This window comes from Telmatherina bonti, assembly GCF_933228915.1.
Source record: "Telmatherina bonti genome assembly, chromosome: 3".
Lineage (NCBI taxonomy): Eukaryota > Metazoa > Chordata > Actinopteri > Atheriniformes > Telmatherinidae > Telmatherina > Telmatherina bonti.
The window spans coordinates 26,112,046-26,138,717 of record NC_136621.1 but is presented as its reverse complement, the minus strand read 5'-3'; the positions used below and the strand labels follow the sequence as shown (position 1 = coordinate 26,138,717).

The 26,672-nt window shown below is 39.2% G+C and overlaps 1 protein-coding gene across 1 annotated transcript in view; it reads left to right on the top strand.

The window, feature by feature from the left end:
* Nucleotides 1-24,032, top strand: part of dchs2 (dachsous cadherin-related 2) — a gene marked incomplete at both ends in the record, with an annotated part of 30,956 nt that extends 6,924 nt beyond the window's left edge. Inside the window, 16 exons of the mRNA XM_079263535.1 lie at nucleotides 1,993-3,021; nucleotides 3,098-3,285; nucleotides 4,305-4,404; nucleotides 4,530-4,699; nucleotides 4,992-5,835; nucleotides 6,609-6,848; nucleotides 11,509-11,643; nucleotides 12,784-12,993; nucleotides 13,345-14,205; nucleotides 14,300-14,413; nucleotides 15,784-15,995; nucleotides 16,109-16,260; nucleotides 17,838-17,968; nucleotides 18,049-18,335; nucleotides 19,005-19,146; nucleotides 21,427-24,032. Coding sequence (XP_079119661.1) covers nucleotides 1,993-3,021; nucleotides 3,098-3,285; nucleotides 4,305-4,404; nucleotides 4,530-4,699; nucleotides 4,992-5,835; nucleotides 6,609-6,848; nucleotides 11,509-11,643; nucleotides 12,784-12,993; nucleotides 13,345-14,205; nucleotides 14,300-14,413; nucleotides 15,784-15,995; nucleotides 16,109-16,260; nucleotides 17,838-17,968; nucleotides 18,049-18,335; nucleotides 19,005-19,146; nucleotides 21,427-24,032 — 7,421 coding nt within the window. The remainder of the gene's footprint in view (nucleotides 1-1,992; nucleotides 3,022-3,097; nucleotides 3,286-4,304; nucleotides 4,405-4,529; nucleotides 4,700-4,991; nucleotides 5,836-6,608; nucleotides 6,849-11,508; nucleotides 11,644-12,783; nucleotides 12,994-13,344; nucleotides 14,206-14,299; nucleotides 14,414-15,783; nucleotides 15,996-16,108; nucleotides 16,261-17,837; nucleotides 17,969-18,048; nucleotides 18,336-19,004; nucleotides 19,147-21,426) is intronic.
* Nucleotides 24,033-26,672: the final 2,640 nt, after the last annotated feature.

Here is a 26,672-nt window from a genome sequence, read left to right as displayed (position 1 = left end):
TTATTTTTTCAACTCACAGTTTGTCTTTCAGTGTGACCTACTGAAGGCATGTGGCTATATGTAATGGCCGAAGAGTGTGATCATAGGAAATTGAATTAATAAATAATTACTATGTATGTATATATAAATATATATATATATATATATATATATATATATATATATATATATATATATATATATATATATATATATATATATATATATATATATATATATATATATATATATGATTTTTTCCTCCTTGACCGTTGCCATACACTGTTTTTATCTGTTCTGACACAATGGCTGCCTCTCTTATCAGCTTTGTGCCTGCATAGACATGTGGCTACAGACACCAGATTTAAGGCTCAGGTATTCTGTTAATCACAGATAGATTCCTTTGGTGATTGGCTTAATTGACTTTGTCAGCTCATTTGGCAAGAGCTGCAATGTATCCTAAATTCTTTTTGTAAAATTTCTGCACCTCACCTTTAGCATTAGTAAAGTTTATATGTATACGTTGTCTTTTTTTTCTATTTTTTTTTTAGGAAAACTGTCAATAAGTAGATAATTGCTTTAAGGAGCATTAACTAATAATAAGGCAGGATTTGACAGATGTTTGTGACAGAAACAATTGGGCGGTCACTGTTGTTCAAATCTTCTTTCAGACATGAAGCGTTGAGAAGCAAAGAGGAAGACTACAGTTTAATCTTTAATCCTTCTTATTCACTTGAACACATGATAGATAAAACAAGGTCACAAGCAGTTCAGCAAATTGCTGGCATCAGTAAAACATTTCAATATTGCCCCTCATACTTTTGCATATACATTTTAGGGTGAAGGAGACACAGTGACACTAAATGTATACTAAGATTTTTGTTTGTTTTTGTTGATTTTTTTTTTTTTTGTGGTGTTTTGTGGATGTTTCAGTTTATTCACTATATCTGTATAGATGTTATTATATCACAAGTTGTTATAGATGTATGGCAGTATAATTCATAACTAATGTTCAGCCAAACTTCTCTCTTCTTCTCAGTTTTGCGGGATTTACTCTACCACACTAGACAGTCATTTAAGGCTGTCTAATTAATTAACAGATTAACTCTATGGCTTAGAGTGGAAACAACAGGGTTATGGTGCCAATAAGCTTTTTGCTTGTTTCAGTAGTTTGTAGTTGGTGTTGAAGTGCAACAAAGACTTGGAGGGGATTAATGAGATCTTCTGACCTCTGTTTTAATTACTTAATGTTTTGTGAGTGACATAGAGCTGCAATAAGGTTTGTTTTGTAATAGGACATAGTGGGTTTCTCTTTGAATTTTCATCTAACAACTCTGTTCGTATTATATGATCCTGATACATGAAAGTATTTACAAGATATTAGATAATCCCTGAACAGAAGAAGTGGCTTTTGCATTGTAATTAGACAAAGGTAAATAATAGACTATATAGATTGAATTCATTCATTCATTCATTCATTCATTCAATTAGCTTAAAGTATTAGAAACTGAAAATTCAGTGTTGTTGGATCTTACCTTACTGTTACCTGTTTTTTTGTTGTTTTATGTCATGACAGCAAAATTAGTCAGTTTTTTTTTCTGTTTATCTGCCCGTTGTTGCTGTCAGTTTCTAGGTCTCTATATGAGAATATACAGATGATAAACTTGTATTTCTGGACATTAAAAGTGAGCTGGGTCCACTCTTGCAGCCTTAAGTGTGGCACGATCATTCAAAATGATCAAGTGCACTCAGGTGTAATGTTCCCATCAATGCCAGTCAGGGTTCAGAGCAAGGGATTCTGGTAGCCAATGGTAAGGCAGAATATGTCCCAAAACAAACATTACACAAGTTGCTTTTTGTGCCCCAATTATTAGTACAATACATAGTTCATGTTGAAGTATGAGGCAACAACTAATCTTTACTGTTGGGAGTGCTAATTTTTATCTGACTGATATCTCACTAAATTGTAAGGAATGATTTCCTTCTTTTATGAAAATGTATCTGTTTTCACAGATTCCACAGAATCTGTTTCCTACAGAATCTCTTCTGGAGACCCTCAGAATTTATTTTCTATTCATCCCAAGTCTGGTGTGATCAGCAACATCAAACCTCTGGACCACGAGTCGCAGTCAAATGCCCTGCTGGTTGTTCAGTCCTACACCCACACCTCCCCGGTCTACAGCACAACCCAAGTCAACGTCACCATAGTTGACATAAATGACAATGCCCCCGTCTTCCCCAAAAATCGTGACATCATCACAGTGTCACAAAACACACTTCCAGAAACAGTGTTGTTCATTGCTCATGCACATGATTACGACAGTGGTGCCAATGGGAGGGTGCGGTATTACCTGAAAAGTAGCAGAAACCGATTGTTTGTCATTGACCAAAACCTGGGAACAGTTACGCTGAATCAGAGTTTACAGGTGGGTCACCGGCAGCGCTACACTTTGGAAGTCATAGCTAAAGATGAAGGAGTGCCCTCTCTGAGTTCAACGCTTACCCTCTCAGTTAACATCGACCAAACCCCTGCAGAGGACAGCATTGCCTTTGAGACACTAGTCTACCAGGTGGAGATAGGCGAGGGCTACCGCAAAGACTCCCGGATCATTCAGGTGAGGGCACACCGAACCCGTGTAGCTCACATGTCAAACTCAGGCCTGACTTACTCTTTAGAAGCAGAAACAGGGTTCCATCCGGCTCCATTTCGCATTCACCCAAAGACCGGATGGCTGTATCTCTCCCATAGTCTCGACTATGAAACCGAGTCGAGGTATCGTTTTCAAGTCTTGGCCACATCCAAGGAGGCCTCTCTGGCAAACACCACAGCAACGGCAACAGTGAGCGTTCTGGTGCTGGACGTGAATGACAACTCTCCATTGTTCAGCAGCAAGTTGTACTACTTCACTGTGCCTGAGGGGTCATCACCACAAGGCATTGTGGGAACAGTAAGGGCCTCTGACAAGGATTCTGGGAAAAACAGCCAGCTGTCCTACATCTTGCTCTCGGATGGGAAGTTCTTCCGCATCAATTCTAAAACAGGTAGAAAATGTTCACCATAATTGCAGTTTTCATTGTGCAGCCTCAAGTTCTCCTCATCTTCTTTCTGCCATCACAGGTGAAATCATCAACTGGGTGGCGTTGGACCGGGAGCAGCACAACCTGCACAGTCTGAAGGTCATGGTCACAGACCAGGGTCACCCTCGCCTCAATGCCACTGCCACCGTTCACATCCTGGTTACTGACATCAATGACAATGCTCCTCATTTTACACACCTGCCTGCCAGCAAGGCGCTAAACTTACAAGTAAGAGTTGCTTCCTTCTTGGTTCCTGTTAATCAACATTTAACATTTACACAATGGAAATGTAGAATACCAACACTCACTGATGTGGCGTAATCCATGGACTGTAGATTTAACGAAAGTATTTGAATGCTTTAACCACAAACCAAGATTATCAATAAATTATTATCCACATTATTCTACTTATGAATTTGAACAGGCATTTATAAACCGAATTAAATTCAATCAAATTATATTTAGTACTTTTCGTACAAAATAGCACAACATTCTCTACATAAAAAGACATCATTTTAAACACACTTGATTAAAATCTCTCTCACATTCCCTCATACACACACACAGCACGCATTCCCTTCCCACCCTTTTCTCTGTTCAACTGAATATTATTAAACTAGAAATGCACTCTGAGAGCACAGACCTCCACCAAGCGACTCATTTCCACCCATATTATGATTTTCCTCCCAATGCTAAAGCCCTACTGTCATTATATATGTATATACTATTACGTTCCTAGATTTATTGATAATGAAACCACAGTGTCTTGGCTATATTGGGGTGTTTGCTGCATGTTTATATGTCAATTTGTTGTTTTGGTATTCCAAAGATCGCCCTATTTTTTCCTATTCTGGATTGTAGTATCCAATATTTTGCTGGTGGGTCCAGACCAGATCTATCTTTGTAATTTGTAAAACCTGTTGGGACTTTCTATGTTTTTTTGGCCAAGCACACTGACTATTTATTACAGAGTTATATGCATATATACAAAAAATGGCCTTACCTTGCAATGATAAAGAATCCTTTTGAAAAATTCTTGATCCAGATGATAATCCTGATAACTTCCAAAATGTAATGGAATTTAATTTAGACACATTCTCAGAAAAAAAATCAGTCCTGTAGTTTTTGTGTTAAGTTGCGAACAGATAGACAAAGAAACAGAAGATAAATGACAGCAAATACATGACTTCTGCCACTTCCTTAGTTGGGGCTGATGTATTGTGCTCTACACCTTCCCTGTATTGCAGATATGGGCTGGTGAACCTGAAGGATCCTTGGTGACAAACATGTTTGCCAAAGACTTGGATGCAGGAGAGAATGGAACAGTTGTCCATTCACTGGTCACAGGTGAGGTGTGATAATAATCATTTTTACTTAATTCATCCTGAGTGGGAAATTAGTTAGTATGGAACATACATCAGGCTCATTTAACACTGTGTGATGAATATTCTCACCTTGCACCTCTCTCCCAGTGGGTTTAGGAAATGATGGTCTTGCCCACTTTGAGATTGACAGTAAAACCGGAGACGTCAGAACAACACAGCTTTTCGCCCAAAATCCTAAACCAAACTACACGCTGCAAATAATTGCTAAGGACAGCGGAGCTACACCTCAGGAGGACACTGCAGTGGTTTATGTACAGGTAAATTCTGCGCTTTTTTGAATGCTATTATTAACAGCACTTTTGAATATAGCATGCTTTTAATAATTACACAGCCTGTATTTATAGTCTTTAAAATTTGTGACAGTCACACAGTTTTGTTTGAACTTTCTCCTGAATTAAACAAGGATGTCCGTTGATATCCATTTGATGTAAGGCTTACATGCTCTACTCAAACCTGTGTTTGTCACTTTTTTAAAAAAATGTGCTGTGACTTTAGGTTTAGAAATAATTAAAAACAAACATCATTAGTTATATGATGTTTCGCTTTCAGGTTTACGGACTGGAGGATCTGTACAGCAACCCCGAGCATCAAACTTTGAGACGTTTCTTAGTGAGGGAAGACACAGAGCCTGGGACAATTATTGGCTCTGCCAGTGTTTCAGATAAAGGCAGATTTCATTACACCATCTGTGAGGGCGATGGTAACATTCACTTTGGCATTGACAGCTGCTCTGGTGACATCTACATTAACCACCCTCTGGACTACGAGTCCGCCATGCAGTACTTCTTCTTGGTTCGAGCTGAAGATGTGGGCTCCTCTTCTGGTGTGAACACATCTGTGCCTGTCAGCGTGATGGTGGAGGATGTCAACGACCACACTCCCTGGTTCCCTGATAAACTGGTGATGTTTGGTCTCAGAGAAGACGCTGCAGTTGGATCACTGGCCTTCGCTTTTCATGCCAGAGATGCTGACGGGACTTTTCCAAACAGTGCCCTTCACTACTCTTTGACTTTTGACCCCAAGGTCAGCTGGTCATCATCACTGTGTCCTTTACAAGTCAACCCATATACAGGGCTTCTGACTGTTGCAGCACCATTAGACCGTGAAAGCACCCCATCTTTTGCTTTTACTGTAACCGCTACAGACCAGCCAGAGAGGAAGGATGAGCGTAAAGAAACGTCAGTGACGGCACAGCTATTCCTGATGGATATAAATGATAACAGGCCAGTGTTTGTATCAGAGGACACAGTTCAGGTGATGGAGGATGCAGAGGTGGGGAGTCTGCTGCATCATTTTGTGGCCATAGATGGCGATCAAGGTGAAAATGGCATTGTCTTCTTCTCCATTATCACGGGAAACAAGAGGGGATTTTTCACACTGGATGGGAATACAGGTATTTTGTTTTTTTTTTTGTTTTTTTTTTTTGTTGTGCAAAATGGATGAAATATATTATCATCAGCAGGTTTTTAGAATCACTTACCAGAAATTGAATGAAAAGCCAATAAAAACAAAGTAAAATTTTAATTCAATTCATTAAAAAAGGTATTCAAATAATGAAATATTATTCAATAAAGGTTAATTCAACTCATCTTCAATAAAACATCAAGAGGGAAAGGTTTTGTGGGTTTTTTTTTTAATATATTTATTTCAATGTAAACCATAACACTTTGACTTCTTTTTTGCTCCCATGAATACTTTTAAGAAGAGTAATTAGAGGAAACCTGAAGGAGGGACCAAACAGGCAAAATGTAGGTGAAACAAACTTTATGTAAAAAAAAAAAACTAGCAAAACTAAAAGTGTTATTTATAAAAGCAGAAAATGAGAGACAGAAAACTAGATCAACAAAAAGTTGAACAAAGGCAGAAGAAAAGACAGCTGACATAACAATGATATGACAGAGAACAAAGACACCAAGTTGGGGGATTAAACAAATAAATGCAGATGTGTAATGAGTCCTGGATCGGATGACAAAATTATCATTTAAAGACAAAATAATAAAGTTAGTAACAGGAACCAGAGGAAATCAAACTCTGAATCTTGGACTCATACCACAAACTGGAAACTGAACTGATGGACAACAAAAAGTTTAAATCATGAAATTTTCTACTTAGGAGATTTTTTCTTCTTTCTTTGCTATCATGTTCAAACTGTTCTCTTTTCTGTAGGTCTCTTGTTTCTCTCAGCTCCTTTGGACTACGAGACACAGCGTGTGCACCGTCTGACCATCCGTGCAGTCGACCACGGCCATCCCCCTCTCTCCTCCACCCAGACTCTGACAGTGGAGGTGGCTGACGTGAACGATCGGGTGCCTGTCTTCAGTCAGACCATCTATAATAGCAGTGTGGCAGAGAACAGAGACCCTGGTGAACTAGTGCTCAGGATTTCTGCCACTGATATGGATTCAGGTAAAAATTATGAGCATCCTGTGTTTTTTTTATGCTTAACTACATTGTGGAAATCATCTTTTCTCTACAACCATTTTCTGGGTGTTCTGCAGATTTTATATAAAATGAAAATTGGATGCTTATTTCATGGGGGAATGATATGTTGAAGGTTTGTTTTGTTAGGTTATCGCTTAATGACTTAAAACAAGAAGTTTTGTTCACACAAGACAAGTCACTGCAAGAAATTTAAAAACTGAGAATTTGAAACTACACTATATCAAATATCCTTCTTTTAATATTAAAAACATTGAAAGAAAGTTTTCAGTTTCAACAATTAATTAAAATTTGTCATAGAAAAGTCTCCTGAGAAAAAACTTCTCAACCTTGTGAACAGCGAGCTAATCAAATCAAATCAAACTTTATTTGTATAGCACTTTTCGTGCTTAAAAACAATACAAAGTGCTTTACATTATAAAACAATTTACATCAAAATAGATAAAACACTAACACACATACACATCCCCTTTCACCCACCCACAACCACCCTCACCCATGCCCTATTTGCCCTGTAACAGTTAAAAGAAGATGAATGAATGGCCAGGTGCATTTGCACCAGATGTGCACCAGATAAGGAAACGGTATTCTCAGGGAGCCTCTACACAAAGGGCTACCCCCAACCAAGACCACCCAGGCCATCACCATGGGGGCCACCCGGGTCCGGGCAGACAGGACCCACGCCACAACCGTAAAGCTGCAGCGCTGGATCCCGACCCACCAGACAGGGACAGCCCCCACAGCAACACCCATGCAGTCAGAGCAGGGGCAGCCTTCGGCGAAGAGGACCCCGATGAGGAGAGAGCTGGAGTGATAACTAAACAAAAATAAAATCCATTAAAATAAAATAATAAAATCTATACTATGTAAATCAATATATAAAATATATAAATAAATAAATAAAATTAACTAAAAAGAAAGATAAATATGGGTTAATATAAGAATGTTAAAACTTAGTTATAAGCTAAACTAAAAAGGTAGGTCTTGAGCTTTTTTTTAAAAACATCAACAGTCTCTGCAGCCCTGAGGCCCTCAGGCAGGCTGTTCCATAGGCGAGGCCCGTAATACTGAAATGTGGCCTCGCCATATGTTTTGGTACGAACTTTAGGAAGAACTAAAAGGCCGGTACCTGAGGACCTCAGGGTCCGCGAGGGTTCATACCTTAAAAACAGATCAGATAAATAAGAAGGCCCAAGACCATTAAGACATTTATAAACCACTAAAAGAACCTTTTAGCTACAATGAAAACATTGTAGCTTTCTGAAGCTTTATAATCACACACCACATTATTCGCCTTAGATGAGCCCATGTAGTTGGTGCAGATGTGATTTAATGTTCAGTCCATGAGTAGTTTGTAACTGGTTAATCATTTGATCTTATTTTAGGGGGAATATCTGTACCAACTTCTAGCTGCTTTGTCTCAAAAAGGAAAAATCCGTCCAGTAGTTTTTGTGTAAAGTTACTAACTAACAAATAAACAGACAGACAATTAGATAAAGGCTGACACACAAACATAACCTCCGGTGGAGGTAATTTTTGCACCAAATAAGAATTAAACCAACTGGCACGGTCAAGCAGAGGATGTAGGTCAGGGGCGGCCACTCCTCAGGAGCCGCAGTCCTGCATGTGTTAGGACTTTCCCTGCTGCAGCACACTTGACTTAAGTTAATGGATAACTTGCAGACTTGTACAGTAAAGTCAAGCTCTGCTCAAAGCTTCTAATTAAGTCTGATGTGTGTTTTAAAAGATTCCTGGCTCAGCCAACAACCCGACAGCATGCAAAGAGCAGGGTTACTTATTCAGTTCTTACAGGAGCACAATCCAGCAGGTTTTTCCATATATCCCTGCTACAACACACCTGACTTAAATTATTCTGTATTTTTGCAGAACTTGAGAGGTTGTCAGATCCATTTTATTGAAAAAGGCATGCTGAAGCAGGAAGACATTGAAAACCTGATAAATTGTGGCTCTCTTAGGACAAAAATGAGTAACTCTGGCAGAGGGTGTTCATTTTTGTTCCAATGTGGCTTTTTGTTGAGGAAAACTAAAGACGCTAGTATGATACAGCTAAGTCACTATTTATCAACCGCAATTTACAGTCTTTTGTTTTCCCCCACTGTTATTGTCCTGGAATTTTAAAGAACAATCCAAACACTACAATGTCTGCTTTTTAAACATTCAGACATACACAGTTTTTTTTTTCTTTTGAAAATAAATTTCCTTAAATTCAATGCAACATTAAATACATGTTTGTGCTCTATAAACAGGATTTTCTTCCTTAATGATTAAAAAAATTATTTCATTTGCAGTCTTTTTACCTGTATTTTCATTGGTCTAATAAGGCTGATGTTTAGCCTAACAGGTCTTTCTGTTTAAATGGAGACAGCAGTATGCCTCTAAGATGCCTAGATGGCAGCACCGGCATGTGTTGCTGAAGCCTCACAGCACAAAGCCATAGATCGAGATTCCTAAAAACACATTCAAACTCAGAAAAAAAATACATAAAACTGGAAAGAGCTCCAAAATGAACGTTTATTAATAATAAAGGACTGAAGGAATTTCTTTCTCAAGAAACTGAGCAGAAGTAATGGTCTCTGCAAACTTTTCTGTTTATGTGTATCAGATTTAAAACATGGCCCCAGTGATGTTTTGGTTGTTTCTTCACGTCGTTCAGTTGCTTTCATATTCTCTGCTTATTGTACAACCCTTTCTATCTAATTCATCTGACCTTTTTCCAATCTACACATCAGTCCTGTTTATTTTAACACGTTGTGCACACAGCCTCAGAAATCCTGTTTCGTCTCGTCACGCTGACAGTTGGAGTCTTTTTAAATCCTTGAGGTGGAGGACCTGCAACAGAAAGATCTGCACAGGAGGGGGGGTTGACGTGAACTAACATTCTTGGGAATGAGAATTGTCCAAGAACAGCAAGCAGACAGCTCCTCTGGGAGATGTGAAAGGTCCTCACTCGTGATGATCACCATAATCTAAGCCATCTGTGCCAATAGGCGTCAGGTTTTCATCTGCCTCCTCAGATCGCCTCTCCTCGTACCTCAGCTCCAGTCCTCTTTGATTGTCATTTGGACTGCTGTTTTTTCCCAACAAACTCTTGCCAAAGATGACCGTTGTTGTGTGTCTGTGATGATCTCTGGATCCAGTTTGCATGTGCTGGAGTCAGTCAGAGTAGATGTGCAATAGCAGTGAAAATGACAGCTCGCCTTTGTGTTGCCGGGAACATCCTGGATTTCACTTTCTTGATTAACACACATGTGTTTGCAGGATTTTCATCTGAAGAATAACTGCTGACAGACTTATGATTCAAGAGTTAGTTTGATGGTAATCATCACCTCAGATTTATTATGTCCACGATTGAATAATAAGCTCACAGTTGAGTGTTGAGTGATTTTAGCTGTGTAAGTTAATAAAGCCTCATTTCCAGACTGCTGCAGACCATGTCTCTTGTAGTCAGTCTAGCTATAAAATGACATCATGACTGCAGAACTGTAACAGTGGCAGCTCGACAGAATCATTTTTTTAACAATATTTGTAAGTGCTTCTTCATTAGAAAGCAGTGAGAGTGAAGTTATGTTAATGAGAACAAGATGTGGTTTTATTGTATGTTTAATCAATTTCTATCACCAAATACCATATTTGTTTTTGCACATTAAACACTAAGAAATCATACAGCTCTGCAACCATTTACTGTCCAGTGCTCCTGGTATTTGGAGGGAAACCATACTTGTTCTCTTGCTCTCTGAGCAGTCTCTGCAGACATCCTACATGATTTAAAACACACATCTCTAGATTGTTACCTGTTTGAGGTAACACCAAGGTGAGATGGCATCTGTTAGTGGATGTGTGGCTAACAAAAGATGTGTGAGTGAGACAGATGAGGTTTTTGCTTGTCTGTCAGTTTTTAAGGTGCCACGTGACATCTTGTGTTTTTTTTTTTCTTTTGATTTATGGTCTTGCATTGAGTTTGACATTTAGATAAGGACTGAAAAAACCAGACGCAGCTTCTGAGATGGTAAGCCAGGGGGGTTTCCAGCTCCAGTCCTCGAGAGCCACAATCACCCAGGTCTAAGATATATCCCTGCTCCAACACACCTGACTCAAATTAATGAATCATTGTTCAGAACTTCATAGGCTGATGGATCCATTTAATTTGAATTAGGTGTGTTAGAGCGGGAATATATCGAAAACCTGCAGGACTGTGGCCCTGAAGGAGCAACTTTGGAAGCCCCCATGCTAAGCTGAACCTCCAACAAACTGAATATTAAGAAAGGAGTGGTGTGTTTGTGATAACAAAAGTCCAATGGAGTATTTTTCACTTATATGTGTGTGAATGTATTGACAGACATAGTTTCCATTAAGTCAATATGAATGATGATGACATCATCAAATTTCCAGGGCTCTTATCAAGCCTCATCAACCCTGTTAGGTATTTGTGGAATGATGCAATTTATATGTGAAACCAGTGACTCCAGTCCTCCCAAGCTTCATAGGCTGTGCAACATGAATTCAACACTATAAATGCAATAGAAAATCAATGCAATATACAATAAAAATGTTTTTACCTTAAATTAGAGATGTGTGTTTACAGCAACTTCTTGTGTCAATCTTCCAGAGGAGAACGCTGTGGTGTGGTACAGTCTCCTGCCGGGTCCTGGTTACGAGCTCTTCAGTATCAACCCATACACTGGTCTGATTACCACCGCCTCCCACCTAGACAGAGAACAGGAGCAACAATTTACACTAAGAGGTACTTCACTAAACCAAACCGTCACACGCACCCCGTCCTTTGTGGGGATAATGAGCACAGCTTTTATGGTAGAGGTTAGTTCAGTGATCACCAGTTTAACATGTTTAGACGGCTGAAGTCGGCCGCATTTGAATCTCAGCGGTTGTGATTGGGAAGTCCTGCGGGAGTTGCAAGAAACATGTTTTCTTGAATCTCTGCTTCTCATTTCCAAACCACTCACTCTGAGTGCTTCACCGCCAAAGTCAGAAAGAATTTGACATCTGCCTTATTTACTAGGACAACATCATCCAGCTGTTTGATTTATGTTAAGGAAACTTTTAAAGCCCAAAGCGTGTGTATTCAGTCCATACCAACTGCACTGTAGCACCTTGGCCTTTTGGGATGTTTTCTTACACCCTCATATGGGTACACACACACACAATAATTACATTCAGACTATCCAGCAGAGGTTAGTTCTTTAAAAGGCTTTCAGATGTTTAATCACAATATTTGTACAGTCACCAGTATGACGAACAATTAAACCCAGTAATAAAATCTAATGACAGGAAAGCTTGAATGTCTTGAAGTTGGGCCAAAATCACACAAGGCTTCTCAGGGAAATAGCAAAATATGTGGAGACAATTTTCTCCGCTAGCAGAATGAAATAAAATACATTTTTCTCAACATATATCAAAAGCTGTCTCAGTATGTTTTATGATGGCAGAACTTTTTTCTTTTTTACAATCTGGACGGGTTTTGTTGCCATTAAAAATCTCAATATAATCATCAGAGATGGCGCCAGTAATTGCACCATTGTTTTGTTTTGACACTGACTGAGTAATATAGTCTCTTTACATTCCTTTTTGCATCCTAATAGGTTCTCCACTCTAGTCAAGACTGAAATATATTATATGGACCTTCTGCTGGCGTTGTTGTGTGATTGTTGATGATATCAGTCTAAAGTAACATGTAAGACTGCTCCTATCATGATAATATTCTGTTGAAGACCAAATGCCAAAACCATAAGAACATATAAAAGCTGCTGTTACCAATAGAAATAAGCATCAGCATTATATGTCCCGCATGTTTTACAAACTTACAGCAATATATAAAATACACAGTGTTTTAAGATGTAAGATAATCTTTGTTTCTTTTGTGCAGTCCAGGCACGTGACAGCGGCACTCGGCCGCTTTCAGCTACAGCCACAGTGTTGTGCTCTGTGTTGGACGACAATGACAACCGTCCAGAATTCATGCAGTCGCTTTTCCAGATCAACTTGCCAGAAAACCTTCCTCCTGGGGTCATCCACACTGCTCAGGCCTTCGACCCAGACCATGGAGAAAATGGCACCATACAATACTCAATATTAGGTAATGAGTTCTCGTGCTGCTGCATTTTTCAAGCGGTAACTCTGTTATTTGTAGCTATTGATGTTATTTATCTTGATTATGTTGGTCAACACCTCCTTATAATATATTGACTTGCTTCCTCGATAAATGCAGACCCCAAGTGCTTGTATGTGCATCTATGGTGTCTGTTAGCTTATTTTTAGTGTTGCATGAGATCCAGTGACTTGGGGTAAACTGATCCCAAGCTCTACCATCATGTTTCCAGTTATTAAAGTTTTCTTTTCTGACAATGTTTGAAATAATGTCAAAAACAACAAAAGAAAAAGACTTAACTTTGTAAGTTTTCCTTTATTCCCTGTCCACCATCACTAGGTGAGAACTACAGAGGTCAATTCACCATCAATAGTCTCACTGGGGCTGTTAGTACTACGCAAGTCCTCGACCGAGAGGATACACAGAATTACACTCTCACCATACAAGCTTTGGATCATGGCCCCATCCCACTCAGCTCTACCACCCAGCTCCAGCTGGTGCTGCTGGACCAGAACGATAACATCCCTTCCTTCAGCAGTAAGACCTACTATGCCTCTGTCAGAGAGGGCTTACCTGCTGGAACTGAGGTCTTGTGTGTTAGTGCTTTCGATCCTGATGAGGGGCCTAACGGGGACGTGGCCTACTCCCTCACTGAGGACAACAGCCAAGGGGCCTTTTCAATTGACGCCTTCACTGGAGTGATCCGCACCACCAGGACTCTGGACAGAGAAAGTCGGGCTCAGTACACCCTCAGAGCTGTGGCCACTGACGGCTGCACCCAAGGACCACTGACCTCTGTGGTATCAGTGACTGTCCAAGTGGAGGATGTAAATGACAACATGCCAGTCTGCGATCAAAATCCTATGAATGCGTGGGTTTCCATGAGCACTCCACCGAACCAGATAGTTATTACGGTGATGGCAACAGATGGAGACCGGGGTGAAAATGGAACGATACAGTTCATGTTATCTGATGAGGAAAATCTGTTTGACATCAACACTGAGACGGGTGAGATTTCACTGAGAAGACGAGTGAAGGCCGGTTTCTCCAGCAGGAAGTTGCAGGTTGTGGTTTCTGACAGAGGACATCCTGCGTTGACCACCACCTGCCTGGTTTTCATACATCTAAATGGAGAACATGAAGGACTTCAGTTCACTAGCAAAGTGTACAATTCTACTCTCAAGGAAAACAGCAGAGCTGGTATGTTCTTTTCCATCTATAGTATTTCTCTGCTCTTTTCACTGATACTGTTGCAAAGCTCAACAAGCGTTTCTCTTTTTTTTCCTTTTTGAAGGCACTTTGATTGCAAAAGTGGAAGCCATTGACCAGAACGGCAACACACAAAGAATCACATACAACATATTTAGTGGAGACGAGGATAACATTTTCTCCATTAACCGTCACACAGGTAGAAAACAAAACTTTTTGCCCACAAATGTTTTATTTCTCTTCTCTTATTATTTAGATAAGTGGTTTTTGGAGTTTTCTGATTATTGTTATTAATAGAAGGTACTTGAATTATGTATTTATAACTCATGTAAGTCATGCTATATATGTGCATATAGATAGATAGATAGATAGATAGATAGATAGATAGATAGATAGATAGATAGATAGATAGATAGATAGATAGATAGATAGATAGATAGATAGATAGATAGATAGATAGATAGATAGATACTATCCAAATGCAGGTGATGTGGACTGAACATACTGGTGTCAGCATGTTTGTAATCAGATGAAAAGTTATGTTATTATTTCCGTTGCTTTTCCTACACTTGTCCATAACTTGTCAAAATCACAAATTCCATGACCTCAACAGAAATGACTTTGGCCACAGTGATGTACTGCCAAACCATTCATTCATTCATTCATTCATTTTCCGAACCGCTTATTCCAATTCAGGGTCGCGGGGAAGCTGGAGCCTATCCCAGCCGGCTTTGGGCGACAGGCAGGGTACACCCTGGACAGCTCGCCAGTCCATCGCAGGGCTACTGCCAAACCAATTCTAGTTAAATATGGAAACTATTAGAAAATCTCATAAATCAATATTATATTCACTGCAGAACAAAATAAAAGGTATTAAATGACGAGAGTGAGAGGTTTTCCTCATTTTCTGAAAATAGTAACACAACCAAATAAAAAGTGGGACAACAATTACTCTTTGTTTGTGTAGCATTCCTTTTTCTTTTTACAGTAATGTGTAAATATATCTCAAAACTGTGGAGAGAGCTGCTGCAGACGAATGTTGTCCTAGTTTTTATATAAGGTTATAACACCTTAACAGATCTAGATTTATATATATATATATATAAATATATATATGTAAATATATATATATATATACACATATACATATATATATATAATCTTTACTGTCATTATTTTTTTCTATTTTTCCACCAAATGTTTTCAGTTGACTGGAGATCTGAACTTTTTCCAGTCTTTTGTTGCTCCATCTAGACTGCTTTGAAATGTGTAGCTGCAGTCAAATTAGGGATTAACTCATATTTCTGATTAAATACTGACATATCGCCCATTCAACATTTGATATTTCATACCTTCACTTGAGAACAAAATAATAGTTTATGAGATTTGCAAATTATTTTTTCATTAATACTTTTAAGCAAAATCAAAACCCTCTTGAAAAGTATTCAAGTAAATTACTTTTGATTTCTGCTTCACCTTTTATCAAATAACTAAGTAAATAAAAAAGCATAACCCACTTTAAAATGTTTTTGATGCACCTTTGTATTTTATTGCCTCCCTCTGATTTAGGAGAGATCCGAGTACAGAAAGATAACTCTTTGGACTTTGAGGCGAGTCCTCAGATCCAGCTGGTGGTGCTGGCTGAGAGTGAGCTGCAGACGGCTTACTGCCGGGTCTCTATCACTCTGTTGGACATCAATGATAATGCACCGTTGTTTGAACAAAGCAGCTACAGAACATCTGTTTGGGAGGGTCAAGTACACAACACCTATGTCATGCAGGTAATCCCACATTATTTGAACTGTACTTAATAAAATGCAAAGTAAGTGATTTACTGGGATAATAACTGGTATGATCCCAATGATGCCACTAATATGTCCTATATTTTGAGCAGGTGTTTGCCTCTGATGCTGACAGTGGCCTTAATGGGCACATTCAATACTCCATTCTGTCTGGTAACCATAATGAAGCATTCATTTTGGACTCTGTACGAGGCATCCTCGCTACTAATGTTTTGCTGGACCGTGAGATCACTTCCTCATACAAGTAAGCTCAACTTGCACAATAATTATTCAGTCATTTTCACTGGATGCAGTAATATTCCAATGTTGAAGATTTTTGCAGAAAAATGTAATTACAGTTTTGTCACATTAAATTAACAATCATTGAAAAATAACATTTTATTTCAATTATAGAAGGCAAATCCTACTATGGTCACTCTGAAAACGCTAATGTAGCATTAGATGATCATTTCTTACTTGCATTTTAAATGGAAGCACTTATTTCTTGCAAACTGACACTACTCATATGGACAATACAAAAAATCGTCTGAATTATATAATAAGTTTTATTTTAATACACAACAAAATTAGAAAGACATCATTGTTACAAACAAATTCCATTAGCTTGCCTGGTTGCGTTCCTTCTGAGTAGACCATCCTCCAGCAGACCAGTCTCTGTGTTGGACTAGAGTTCAGTCAGCCATGGCATTGTGCAGACATGTGAAAAGGATTTAATTTTGTGGTCCTCTTATTGCTCTGGACTACACAGTATGTTGAATAGGTCAAAGGGTTTGTTCATCTCTATTGTGGAATGAGTTGGGCTCAACTTGGCACATAAATCATGACTGTTTTCTGTTGTAAATCAGTGAAGTGAAATTGAAGAAATTATGGTTTTAATTGTCAGACTTTTTCCTCAATGAACCAGCTGACTAAGCAAGGGGCTGACTACTTTGACCTTTGTGCGGGTGCTCTACCTTCCATCCACAGCCCAAAAACCTGCATATTGTCGATCAGTAATTCTAAATGAGGTGTAGGTGTGTGTATGGAAAAGCACGCCTTGATGAAGGCCACTTATTCTTTACTTATGTTTGCAGATATCACAAATCATGAATAATCCCATTCATTTCTGGAAAAAAAAAATTAAAATCAACATTAGTTCCAAATCTTTGCAAATGTAGTGGAACGTAGTTATGATTATGATCATCCCAGTAGTACAGTCTAGTTTATTTTGACAGAACAAATCAGATGTGAACTGTGTTCTTCATTAAGCACGCTTTAAACTAATACAGTATTATAGTAGATCAGTGTTGGCTTGTTCATCATTTAATTGATGAATCAATGTACTGTTTCACACCATGCCTCTGATATTTAAAAATATTAATTTTATTATTTTGCTTTAAAGAAGGAGTATATAATAGTTGAGTACAGCATAGTAATCATTTAGATACTGTCACGACATAATACTGTTTCAAAATGCATCTTGGTTTTCTGATACTGATTCACACTCTAATCTGCCCAACTTTTTCTCATAAGAGAACAGTCTCACAGTCTGCCTGAAAGGCAAGCCAGGCAACAATCCAAGTGACGTAATATATCACTAAACTACAGCTACAACAGAGTAACTATGCATCACTCTCTAATTCTCGCCTTTCTGACTGTAGCTCATAAATTTGCACAGTTAAAAAGTGATAGTACTCTAAGCAGAAATACCTGCATCCATTGCATCTGCCATGTGTCTACTACATTTTGTGCATTTTCTCTTGTTATATCGTGGTAGATTAAAACACAATCTGACACACATTAGGAGAAGCATCATTATCTTTTAATGTATTTAAATTACAGGCTGGTTCTGCAGGCGATAGACATAGGGAAACCTCCACTCAGCAGTACCACCACCATTAGGATCCAAGTGGTGGATGTCAATGATAACAGCCCCACCATTCCACCCAAGGAGCCTGTGGTTATAGCTGAGAGTAAGCTTACTACCTTGCATTCTCACTGTAATTTATCAGGAAGCTTTTCCAGCTAACATTGCATGTTGTGCTCTCCCTAGATTCACCAGCTGGTTACGTCGTCACAGAAGTGATTGCAAATGATGTCGACTTGAGTTCAATCGTCACGTACAGCTTCTCAGACAACAGCACCACCAGTATTCCCTTTGCTATCGACCCCTACACTGGTGTCATAACCCTGACTCAAGCCCTGGACTATGAGGTGGAGACAGAGTACACGCTGACAGTGTACGCATCTGACTTGATACACCAAACCTCCGGAGAGGTTGAAGTTCAAGTCCTTGACATCAATGACAACGCTCCAGTCTTCACACAAGACTCCTATCAGGTACAAGCAATGTAACTTCATCAGTCAGAATGGATGGAGCATTTATAAAGTGCATTTGTGTTGCTGCTGTAGCATGTTTAGACTACAGTATGTTTATCTTTCATTTTCTGCCAGTAGCTGTGAAATTGGTGGCTCAGTGTCAGATGTTAGTTAATCTGTCACTTTAAAAAAGACTGGAAAAATAAAATGAAGTAAAAGTATTGTTCACAATTACACAACAGCAGTGACGTTACTAGATTTTAGCACTTAGTTTGAATTTGACTTTAAAGACATTTGTGTTTCATGAATACAAGCAGCTCAAATGAGTTTTTACAGGGTAGCTGGGTTCCCACTTAAAGATAGGGTGAGAAGCTCGGTCATCGCTGCTCTTGCACATCGTGAAGAGGCAGATGATTTGGCTCAGACATCTAGGTAGGATGCCTCCTAGGTAGGCATGTCCCCGTGGGAGGAAGACCCCAAGGAACACCTAGGTCAAGCTGGAGGGATGGATGGATGGAGACATATTTTTTAATGTAGCTTGTGTTTCATCATGCAAGATTTGATGAATGCATAAGGAATCAAAAGATGCTTCTTTAACTATAAGAAGCATCGCATTAGACTGTAACTGAATATAGAAAATGATTGATGTTCTTCCGTAAGATGTGAATAATGCCTTGCTGACTCTTCCAGGTGGAGTTGGCAGAACTGGTCTCAGAGGACACTCTAGTTCTGACGGTATCCGCCTCTGACAGAGACTTTGGATTGAATGGCAACATCAGCTACAGACTGCTTTCATCTCCTCTGCAAGGCTTTTATATCCAACCTGACACTGGTAAACAGTTGAACTAATGGAAAAGCTGCACTATGTCTGATAAACAGTAAACATCAGATGGTTTACTGTTTATCAGATGTGTGTGTACATGTGCATATGTGTGCGTGTATATGTGTTACAGCGTTTATAGTTTATAAATGTAGGCAGTAGATAACTCTGAAAAAGCTTTTCTTTATTTTTTACATATGACAAGGCTAATGTGTCGCTGGCTGTCAGATCCATAAATTTTATTTTGTTTATCAAATTCCATTTTCGTAGTATCGTCAAAGCTGTTAATGCTAAATTAAAGGGCCCAGACATTTCTTAGCAGCCACTATTTCCTATTGTCTATGTTTTGATTTTCATATATTAGATTTTTTTTCAAAGAAAACAAGGCAGAAAGATACAAGTAGGACATGTTCAGATTAAGTATGATTGCACTGATGATTTACCCCTCTTTTTGAAATCAAGTAAGACATGATAAATTATTCACAGCTGAAACTAAACTAGCTCTGGCCTGTCAGTTTCATTCAAGAGTGATTTATGGGCTTGTTTTATGTTTAAACTCCAAATTTAATATCAAGAGAAAATAATCTGCACCTTTTGTAGGCAACTGCTCAAAGTCTGACTAAAACTTACTGAATATAATCCAAAAATGTAATCTGGTTTTTCCCGGGGGGGGGGGGGGGGGCTCTCTTTTTCCATGCTTGTACATTTCACAGTGTATGGTGCTGCTTCAGGATGTATGCGGTCATCATGTACAAAGGTTTAAGTGGCAGTGAAGTGGAATAAGAAATTGGATGGTCAAACTCTTTGATGTCATCCAACGAGCAAGTCTCTTTTACAGTCTGCACATGGAATTAATTTAAGAAATGTTTCACAGGACAAGATGTTCCACTGCGATATCTAATGAGCATGGCGATTTTGATTTAACTCTTTGGCCACACAGGCGTATATTTGAGTTTTTATTCTTAAGAGGAACAAATCATAACATTTGAAAGACATTACAGTTTTGCAATCCCTCCAAAGAATGGAGTGTTTGAATATTCCTGCCCATCATGTTTCACTGTGGGTTTGATACGCTGTGGTTTTCTTATATTTGCTGTTTGTCTGCTGACATGCACCCACCCTATTGTTCCAAATCTGAAACTGAGTCACAAGTTAAATGACTTTTGTGAGAGGCCAACATGTGTAAGTCTACCCCTTAGTGTTTGACGCCCTGCCTAAAAAGCTGTTTGGAGACTTGTCCTCTGAGATCACAACTACAGAGCCTTCTTTAAACAAGACTTACTGGTTGGAGTTGTGTTACTTTTTTTTAAAACTCCATATCTGTGATGAATTTGCTTTTCTGCATCGTGATCAAAGCTTCTAATGGCTATTTTAGTATGCTTGATTTATCTGTGAAGGTAACTTAAAAGCCTTCCCTTAAAAACCTTTACTATAACCATGATTTAAAACTAAGAAAGCCACTCTTGACTTAGAATAACAACTTGAAGCATGATGTGTTCACTTTACTCCTTTTCAAACCTGAGGTAAATAACATTAATGGCTTCATCTGTCTGCTCTAGTATATATGCAGGTCACTTGTTGGTGTTAAATTTATTTATGGGGCTTGGTGGAAGTTGATAGAACAAATTATTTACATGTCTGGTGTCTAGTGTGGAATAGCCTTTCACCTTGTCACAGGACACCATCTCTTCCAACATATGTGCAGTCAAACATTTAACAGTGTTTTCTGCTTTTCATTTGGGTTAGTGTTGCGATAAATATGTAGGAGTGATGCTAAGAAATACATGGAGTGTGAAATTGTAGTGTTTACTTCTTGACATGATCAATCAGATTTTTCTGAAAAGTGGATGGCATAATATACTTTTTTTTTTATTTTTATTTTAAATGGTTGCATTTTAGCAACCGAGTAAATTCCTTTTTGTCATACAGATCAAGAATCATGTCAAGAAATTTGAGAAGTTGCAGTTCACTGAATACATGCATGGCAAAAATGGAAAAGGAAAACAATTTGGGTTTGGAAAACAATTGTTGTCTGTGGATCCATCATTGTAAGCAACTGCTTTAGCTAAATATGGTAATATTGTTATTGTTGAGTTGATATAAAGATGCAGCCATTTAGAATGGGCTTGCTAAGCTAAAGTTGGAGTCTCCCAACTCACAGAAGACCTGGCAGTGATTTAGCTACAAAGCTAATGAAGCAACTGGTCATTCTAAGGGCCTGCACATGTAAAAATAATTGCCATAGTACCCTTAATTATATTAATTTTCTAATGCAACTTTTTCATTATGCAGGATCTGTTTTCACCAACAAGCCACTAAAAGCTATCTCAAACAGCAACTCAATTCATCTTCTGGTTGAGGCAAGAGATGGTGGTGATCCTGTACGTTCTACTGTCACATCCATCGACGTGCTAATTCTGGACTTGAACGACCATGAGCCTGTGTTTGACCAGGATATTTACACAGTCACTGTGCCAGAGGACACACCCACTGAGACGACCCTATTGACTCTTTCTGCAGAAGACAAAGATTGGAGCCCTGAAAATACTCATTTGGACTACAGCATCATCAGAGGAAATGAGGAGAAGCGGTTCTGTCTGGAAGTAAAAATGTTTCCAGTTGACAGTCAGTTGAAAAATATAGGAAAGCTTGTTCTGTGTAATCCTTTGGATAGAGAGACAACAGAGAGCTATGAACTAACAGTAAGTGTTTCTGATAGGGGAACACCTCCACTAAACAGCTCTGCTGTCATCATGGTGACTGTGAAAGACTGCAATGACAATGTCCCCATCTTTTCCAGCACAGAGTATCATGCACAGGTAAGCGAAAACAGCCAGCTAGGTACCAGGCTGGTCCAAGTCAGTGCTCAGGATCCCGATCTGGATATAAATGGCCTTGTGCGATACGACATTATTTCTGGGAATAGTAAAGGTCACTTCAAGCTTGACCCACAGTCTGGCCTTTTGGTGGTCAACCATGAACTGAACTATGAGGAAGATTTAAAATACATCCTCACCATCAGAGCATCTGATGGCGGCGAAGCATCTGAAAACCAAAAAGTGGCTTTTACGGTTGTATTCATCACAGTTTTGGATGAGAATGACAACGCTCCATACTTCATGTTTCCTACAATTAACTGTTCAGTGTCAGAGAACCTCCCAGCATTTACCCACACATGTTCTGTCCTTGCTGTTGACAACGACTTGGGTCAGTATGGCCAGCTCACCTACTCTATTCTGTCCTCTTGTTTCATGGACTATAGCAGTGGCAACCCAGAGAGGAAGAAGGCATTTGCCATCGATCCCCTCACAGGTGACATTCACACCAGACAAACCTTTGATTACGAACGAGAAAGTGAGTACTGTTTTGTAGTCGAAGCCAGGGACAAAGGTGATAAAACGGCTACAATAAGAGTGCAGGTGGCCATCAAAGGAGTGGATGAGTTCAGTCCCATCTTTACCCAGAAGCAGTACCATTTTCTCCTGCCAGAAAACGCAAGACCTGGAGAAACAGTTGGCTTTGTGATGGCAATGGACCATGATGGAGGAGTGGATGGTCTGGTGGAGTATTCACTTGTGAATTCATCACCATTTTTTTCAATTAACAAAACAATTGGTGCAATCTTTGTGTCTGGCCCTGTATATCGCAGGAGAGGCAGTCATGCCACAGAGGATATGGTGGAACTGGTTGTGTCTGCAGGTAGTCCCAGACTGGGCTCCAGAACTACAACCTGCCTGGTTTTTGTCAATATCTCCAGCTCAGCAGAAGCCCTTATTGGCGTTCCCCTGGATACACACATGCTTAGCCTGAGTATATCACTCATAATGTTTCTCTTTGTCCTTGTAGTCTTCATGGGCTTGATTCTCAGGTACAAAGTTAAAGAAATGGCCATTCGAAAAGCTGGTGCTACTGCTGCAAGCTTAAACCACAGCAGCGGCTCATTCAGTGGATCCAATAGCCAAACACAAAGTGCTATATCTTTGCAAGATTTGACAGAGTCCAGCATATTGGTCACAAAGAGGGACATCCCAAAGCCATACAGTCAGTCTGACTCAAGTGGCCGTGGATCAGCAGAGGGTGAGACAGCTGAGGACCAGGAAATTAAGTGGATCAATGAATATTCTTGCCGTAAAGGAGACAATTCCAGCAACCCAACCACAGAAATTCCAAACTCTGCCTTATCGGGAGATCATATCTCTTGCCACTCCATCGATGTAGGACCAGAACACATATTATCACTTAATAAGTGTTTACCCTCAGGACTTGTCAGCACAGAAAGTATTCACCATTTCAAAGACGAGGGAGGAGGTGAGGGCCTGCTTTCTGCAATACTTCAAGTGAGAGATTTAGAAGAAAACATGGAGACGAAAGGGTACGCTGCCCTGTCTGAACCCCATGTGCCTGCAGATTCTGTGTCGTCTCTGTTGTGCCTTGAGGAGCAGCTGCATGGCAGCTACAACTGGGACTACCTTTTGGACTGGGAACCACGCTTCCAGAATTTAGCTAGTGTATTTACAGACATAGGGATGCTCCCTGATGAGGAGCTTCAAGGTGGGCGTGAGGACTTAGCAGTAGAGTCAAGCTGTCTAATGTACCCACCACCTCTCATAACAGGAGTGGCTCAGCCAGGTATTAGAACTGTTCCTCCTCGAAAGCCAGGCCGAGTGCCAAGCCTGACCAGGAAGCCCTCTTACCCTAAATATGTTTACTCCCCCTTAGCCAGGAACACAGGACTTACCCCATCAGCTATGACTCCCACATTCTCCCCTTCACTCTCCTCACTCACCATTAGGACCCCTAGTGCCTCACCAGTAATATCTGACACTGGGATAGTGGGGATTAGAGTCGAGTCTGGCCCTCTGACCGCAAGCCTTCTGGAAGCAGAAATTCAAGTGTAGATCCAAACTTTGAGCAAGTCTACGTATAAAATTAAACGTCATCCTCTGCTCATCATCAGATGAAGGATTACTAATGGGCACTGCACCATTTGATGCATTCTGATACATGCTTAAACTTATTTCCTACAATGTATCGCTGTTTTTATGGTTTTAGTCATGGCTTTCATGGCCTTAAGGGGGTGATACTAAGAACACAATTCATATGACTATCACAATGATTTAATTATTTCGATTGAGGTTGATTTCATAACTCACTTCTTTAATAAATCTAAACTAATATCTGAAAAGGCCTGAAGTCAAGCCTGTCTTGCATTATGTTCCTGTAATGCAATATTTAACTAAGGGCAGATGTTCTAGTCAGCAATTAATTACCGAATGTTTTATTGTAAACATGTTCATATGTGCAGAAAATGAAACACTTTGATTCAACAGTTGGTCACTACTTCTGAATGGAAACTTTTTTATGGTTGGTTTGACTTTAATAACCAAAGAAAGGCTACAATTTTCTGTGGTTATGTCTCTCTTCCTGGAATTATTTGGGGAAAAAAACGTTTTGTTTTACATCCCTGTTCTTTAATGCATTATGCAACAAAACTCAGCATCAAAGAAACCTCATTCCACTGCTTTCATCTCAGGCCTAATTTGATATAATCATTATTTTAAATCCAGAAAGTACAGATGTAAACAAAAACTGAAAGTATCAGGAATTCTTCAGTGACTTTTTACAGGTATAAGAAAAGGGATTATTTACTTCCTAATTCTGGCTGTTTTGATTTTACTGATGAAAATACAGTAAATGAACTGTTCCTTTCATGATCGTCTCTGTATATGCTGACTGTGGACAACAGACAACCTGTTAATAAACAGCACTTTATGTAAAAATGTGTTCAATCTGTATGACTGAATAATAAATTTGCTTTAAAATTTTAGTAAAGAAACTGTATTTTTCTTTTAATAAACATTAAAATTGTATGACATGGTATGTATGATATGCAATAGGTGTTATTTTATTTTCCTTTCTCAACTCATGAGGCTGCACAGCAAGTGGGTCACTGGTTCACACCTCGGCTGTGGGGAGGTTCAAACACAGCCTTTCTTTATGGAGTTTGCATGTTCTCCCTGTGTATGTTCTCTCCCAACACTCCACTTTCCTCCCACCATCCAAAGACATGCATGTTAGATTAACTCAGTCTGAATGCTTCCGAGGAGCATGTGTTGTTGCTTGTGTCTTTGTGTTGGCCCTGCAATTCCGTGGTGATCTGTCCATGGTGTATCCTGTCTCTGACCTGCTAGTTGCTGGGCTAGCAACTAACTTCCCCATGACTTTCAATTGAAATAAGTGGTGTGGGAAAAGGATTCATTTTTAATCCATCATTAACTGGAACAACACTTGCATTGTTTTTACTTTTCAGCATGGAAACATGAGAGCAAATCTGTGAGTTATGATGAAAACATTAAGCTTTAACCTTTATGTTTCTTATATATATCTTATATGTTTATATTTCCACCTTTGTTTCCAGCAGCCATGCCAGCTGAGAGGTGCATCTGTGCCTTGGCCGTCTCACAAATCCAACTGATCTTTTGCAAAGATTTATATTTGCATTTCAAAAATATTTCCCCCAAATTTTTATTATTTCTCTGGCTTCCATTTTATCTGTAATAGTGCCAGTCAAACTGCTTGTTTTGGCTGTGTAGTATTAAAATACTGGTGAGCTGTCTCCTCAAATTGGTCACAGTAATGGAATCAATTCATCAGTTTTTCACTGCTACTGCTAAGCATTGCCACATCCAAATACTTTCTCAGCCCTAAACATTCACTGATTATTGCAAATTTCTCCCTGAATGTTTGTTAATTCAAACTTCAAAATCCATGTTATCACTGATTCAAATGTGAGGCATAAAATGGTAATTAAATGTTTGATTAGCAGGCAGCTACAATCCATCAATGTGCCCCCAGGTCTTTGAGCTTTAAATGCATTTTCCATATGCTTTTCAAGCTTTAAAGACTTTTTTTCATTTCTTCTTTTGTTGTCTAGAACAGTAATCTGAACATCTGAGAATTTTGCCTCTCAAAGGAAAGTAAAGAAATATAGTGATTCGGCATGGCTCCACTTGGTCTGCAGCTAATCCAAATGTGCTGCCTAAGGGAACATGTGAGCTGGGGAAGCTGAAGAGCCAATGTCTTTATCAGATAGCTCCATGAAAGATAATAAACAGCCAGGCCTTGAACCATACTTACCAATTGTGCCCCGCTTGTAGCCACTGATAGCTGCGTAATTATTTATGGCCTGAGTTGAGTCTCTTCTGTGCTCCCAGCGGGTTTTGACAAGCACTGCACTTTTCCATATTTGTGATTTCAGTGGGTCCTTGGCCTCCAACTTATGGTGATTGAGGAGATTTGTTGCCATATCAGATGATCTAGCTAAACAAGCTTCTGTGTCTCAGCATGTAGATCTACAGTCGCTACAGCTGGATCTTTATCTTTATCATGGATCTTTTTCAAACATGCCCTGTCACTCAGTAGGGTGAGTTCATTTGGTGGGACATTACACAGTGTGTCTCATGCACAGTAAGATTTGGCTGCATCACCACAAAGACAGAGATATTCCAATTAATTTTCATTTACTATTGTCAAATTAA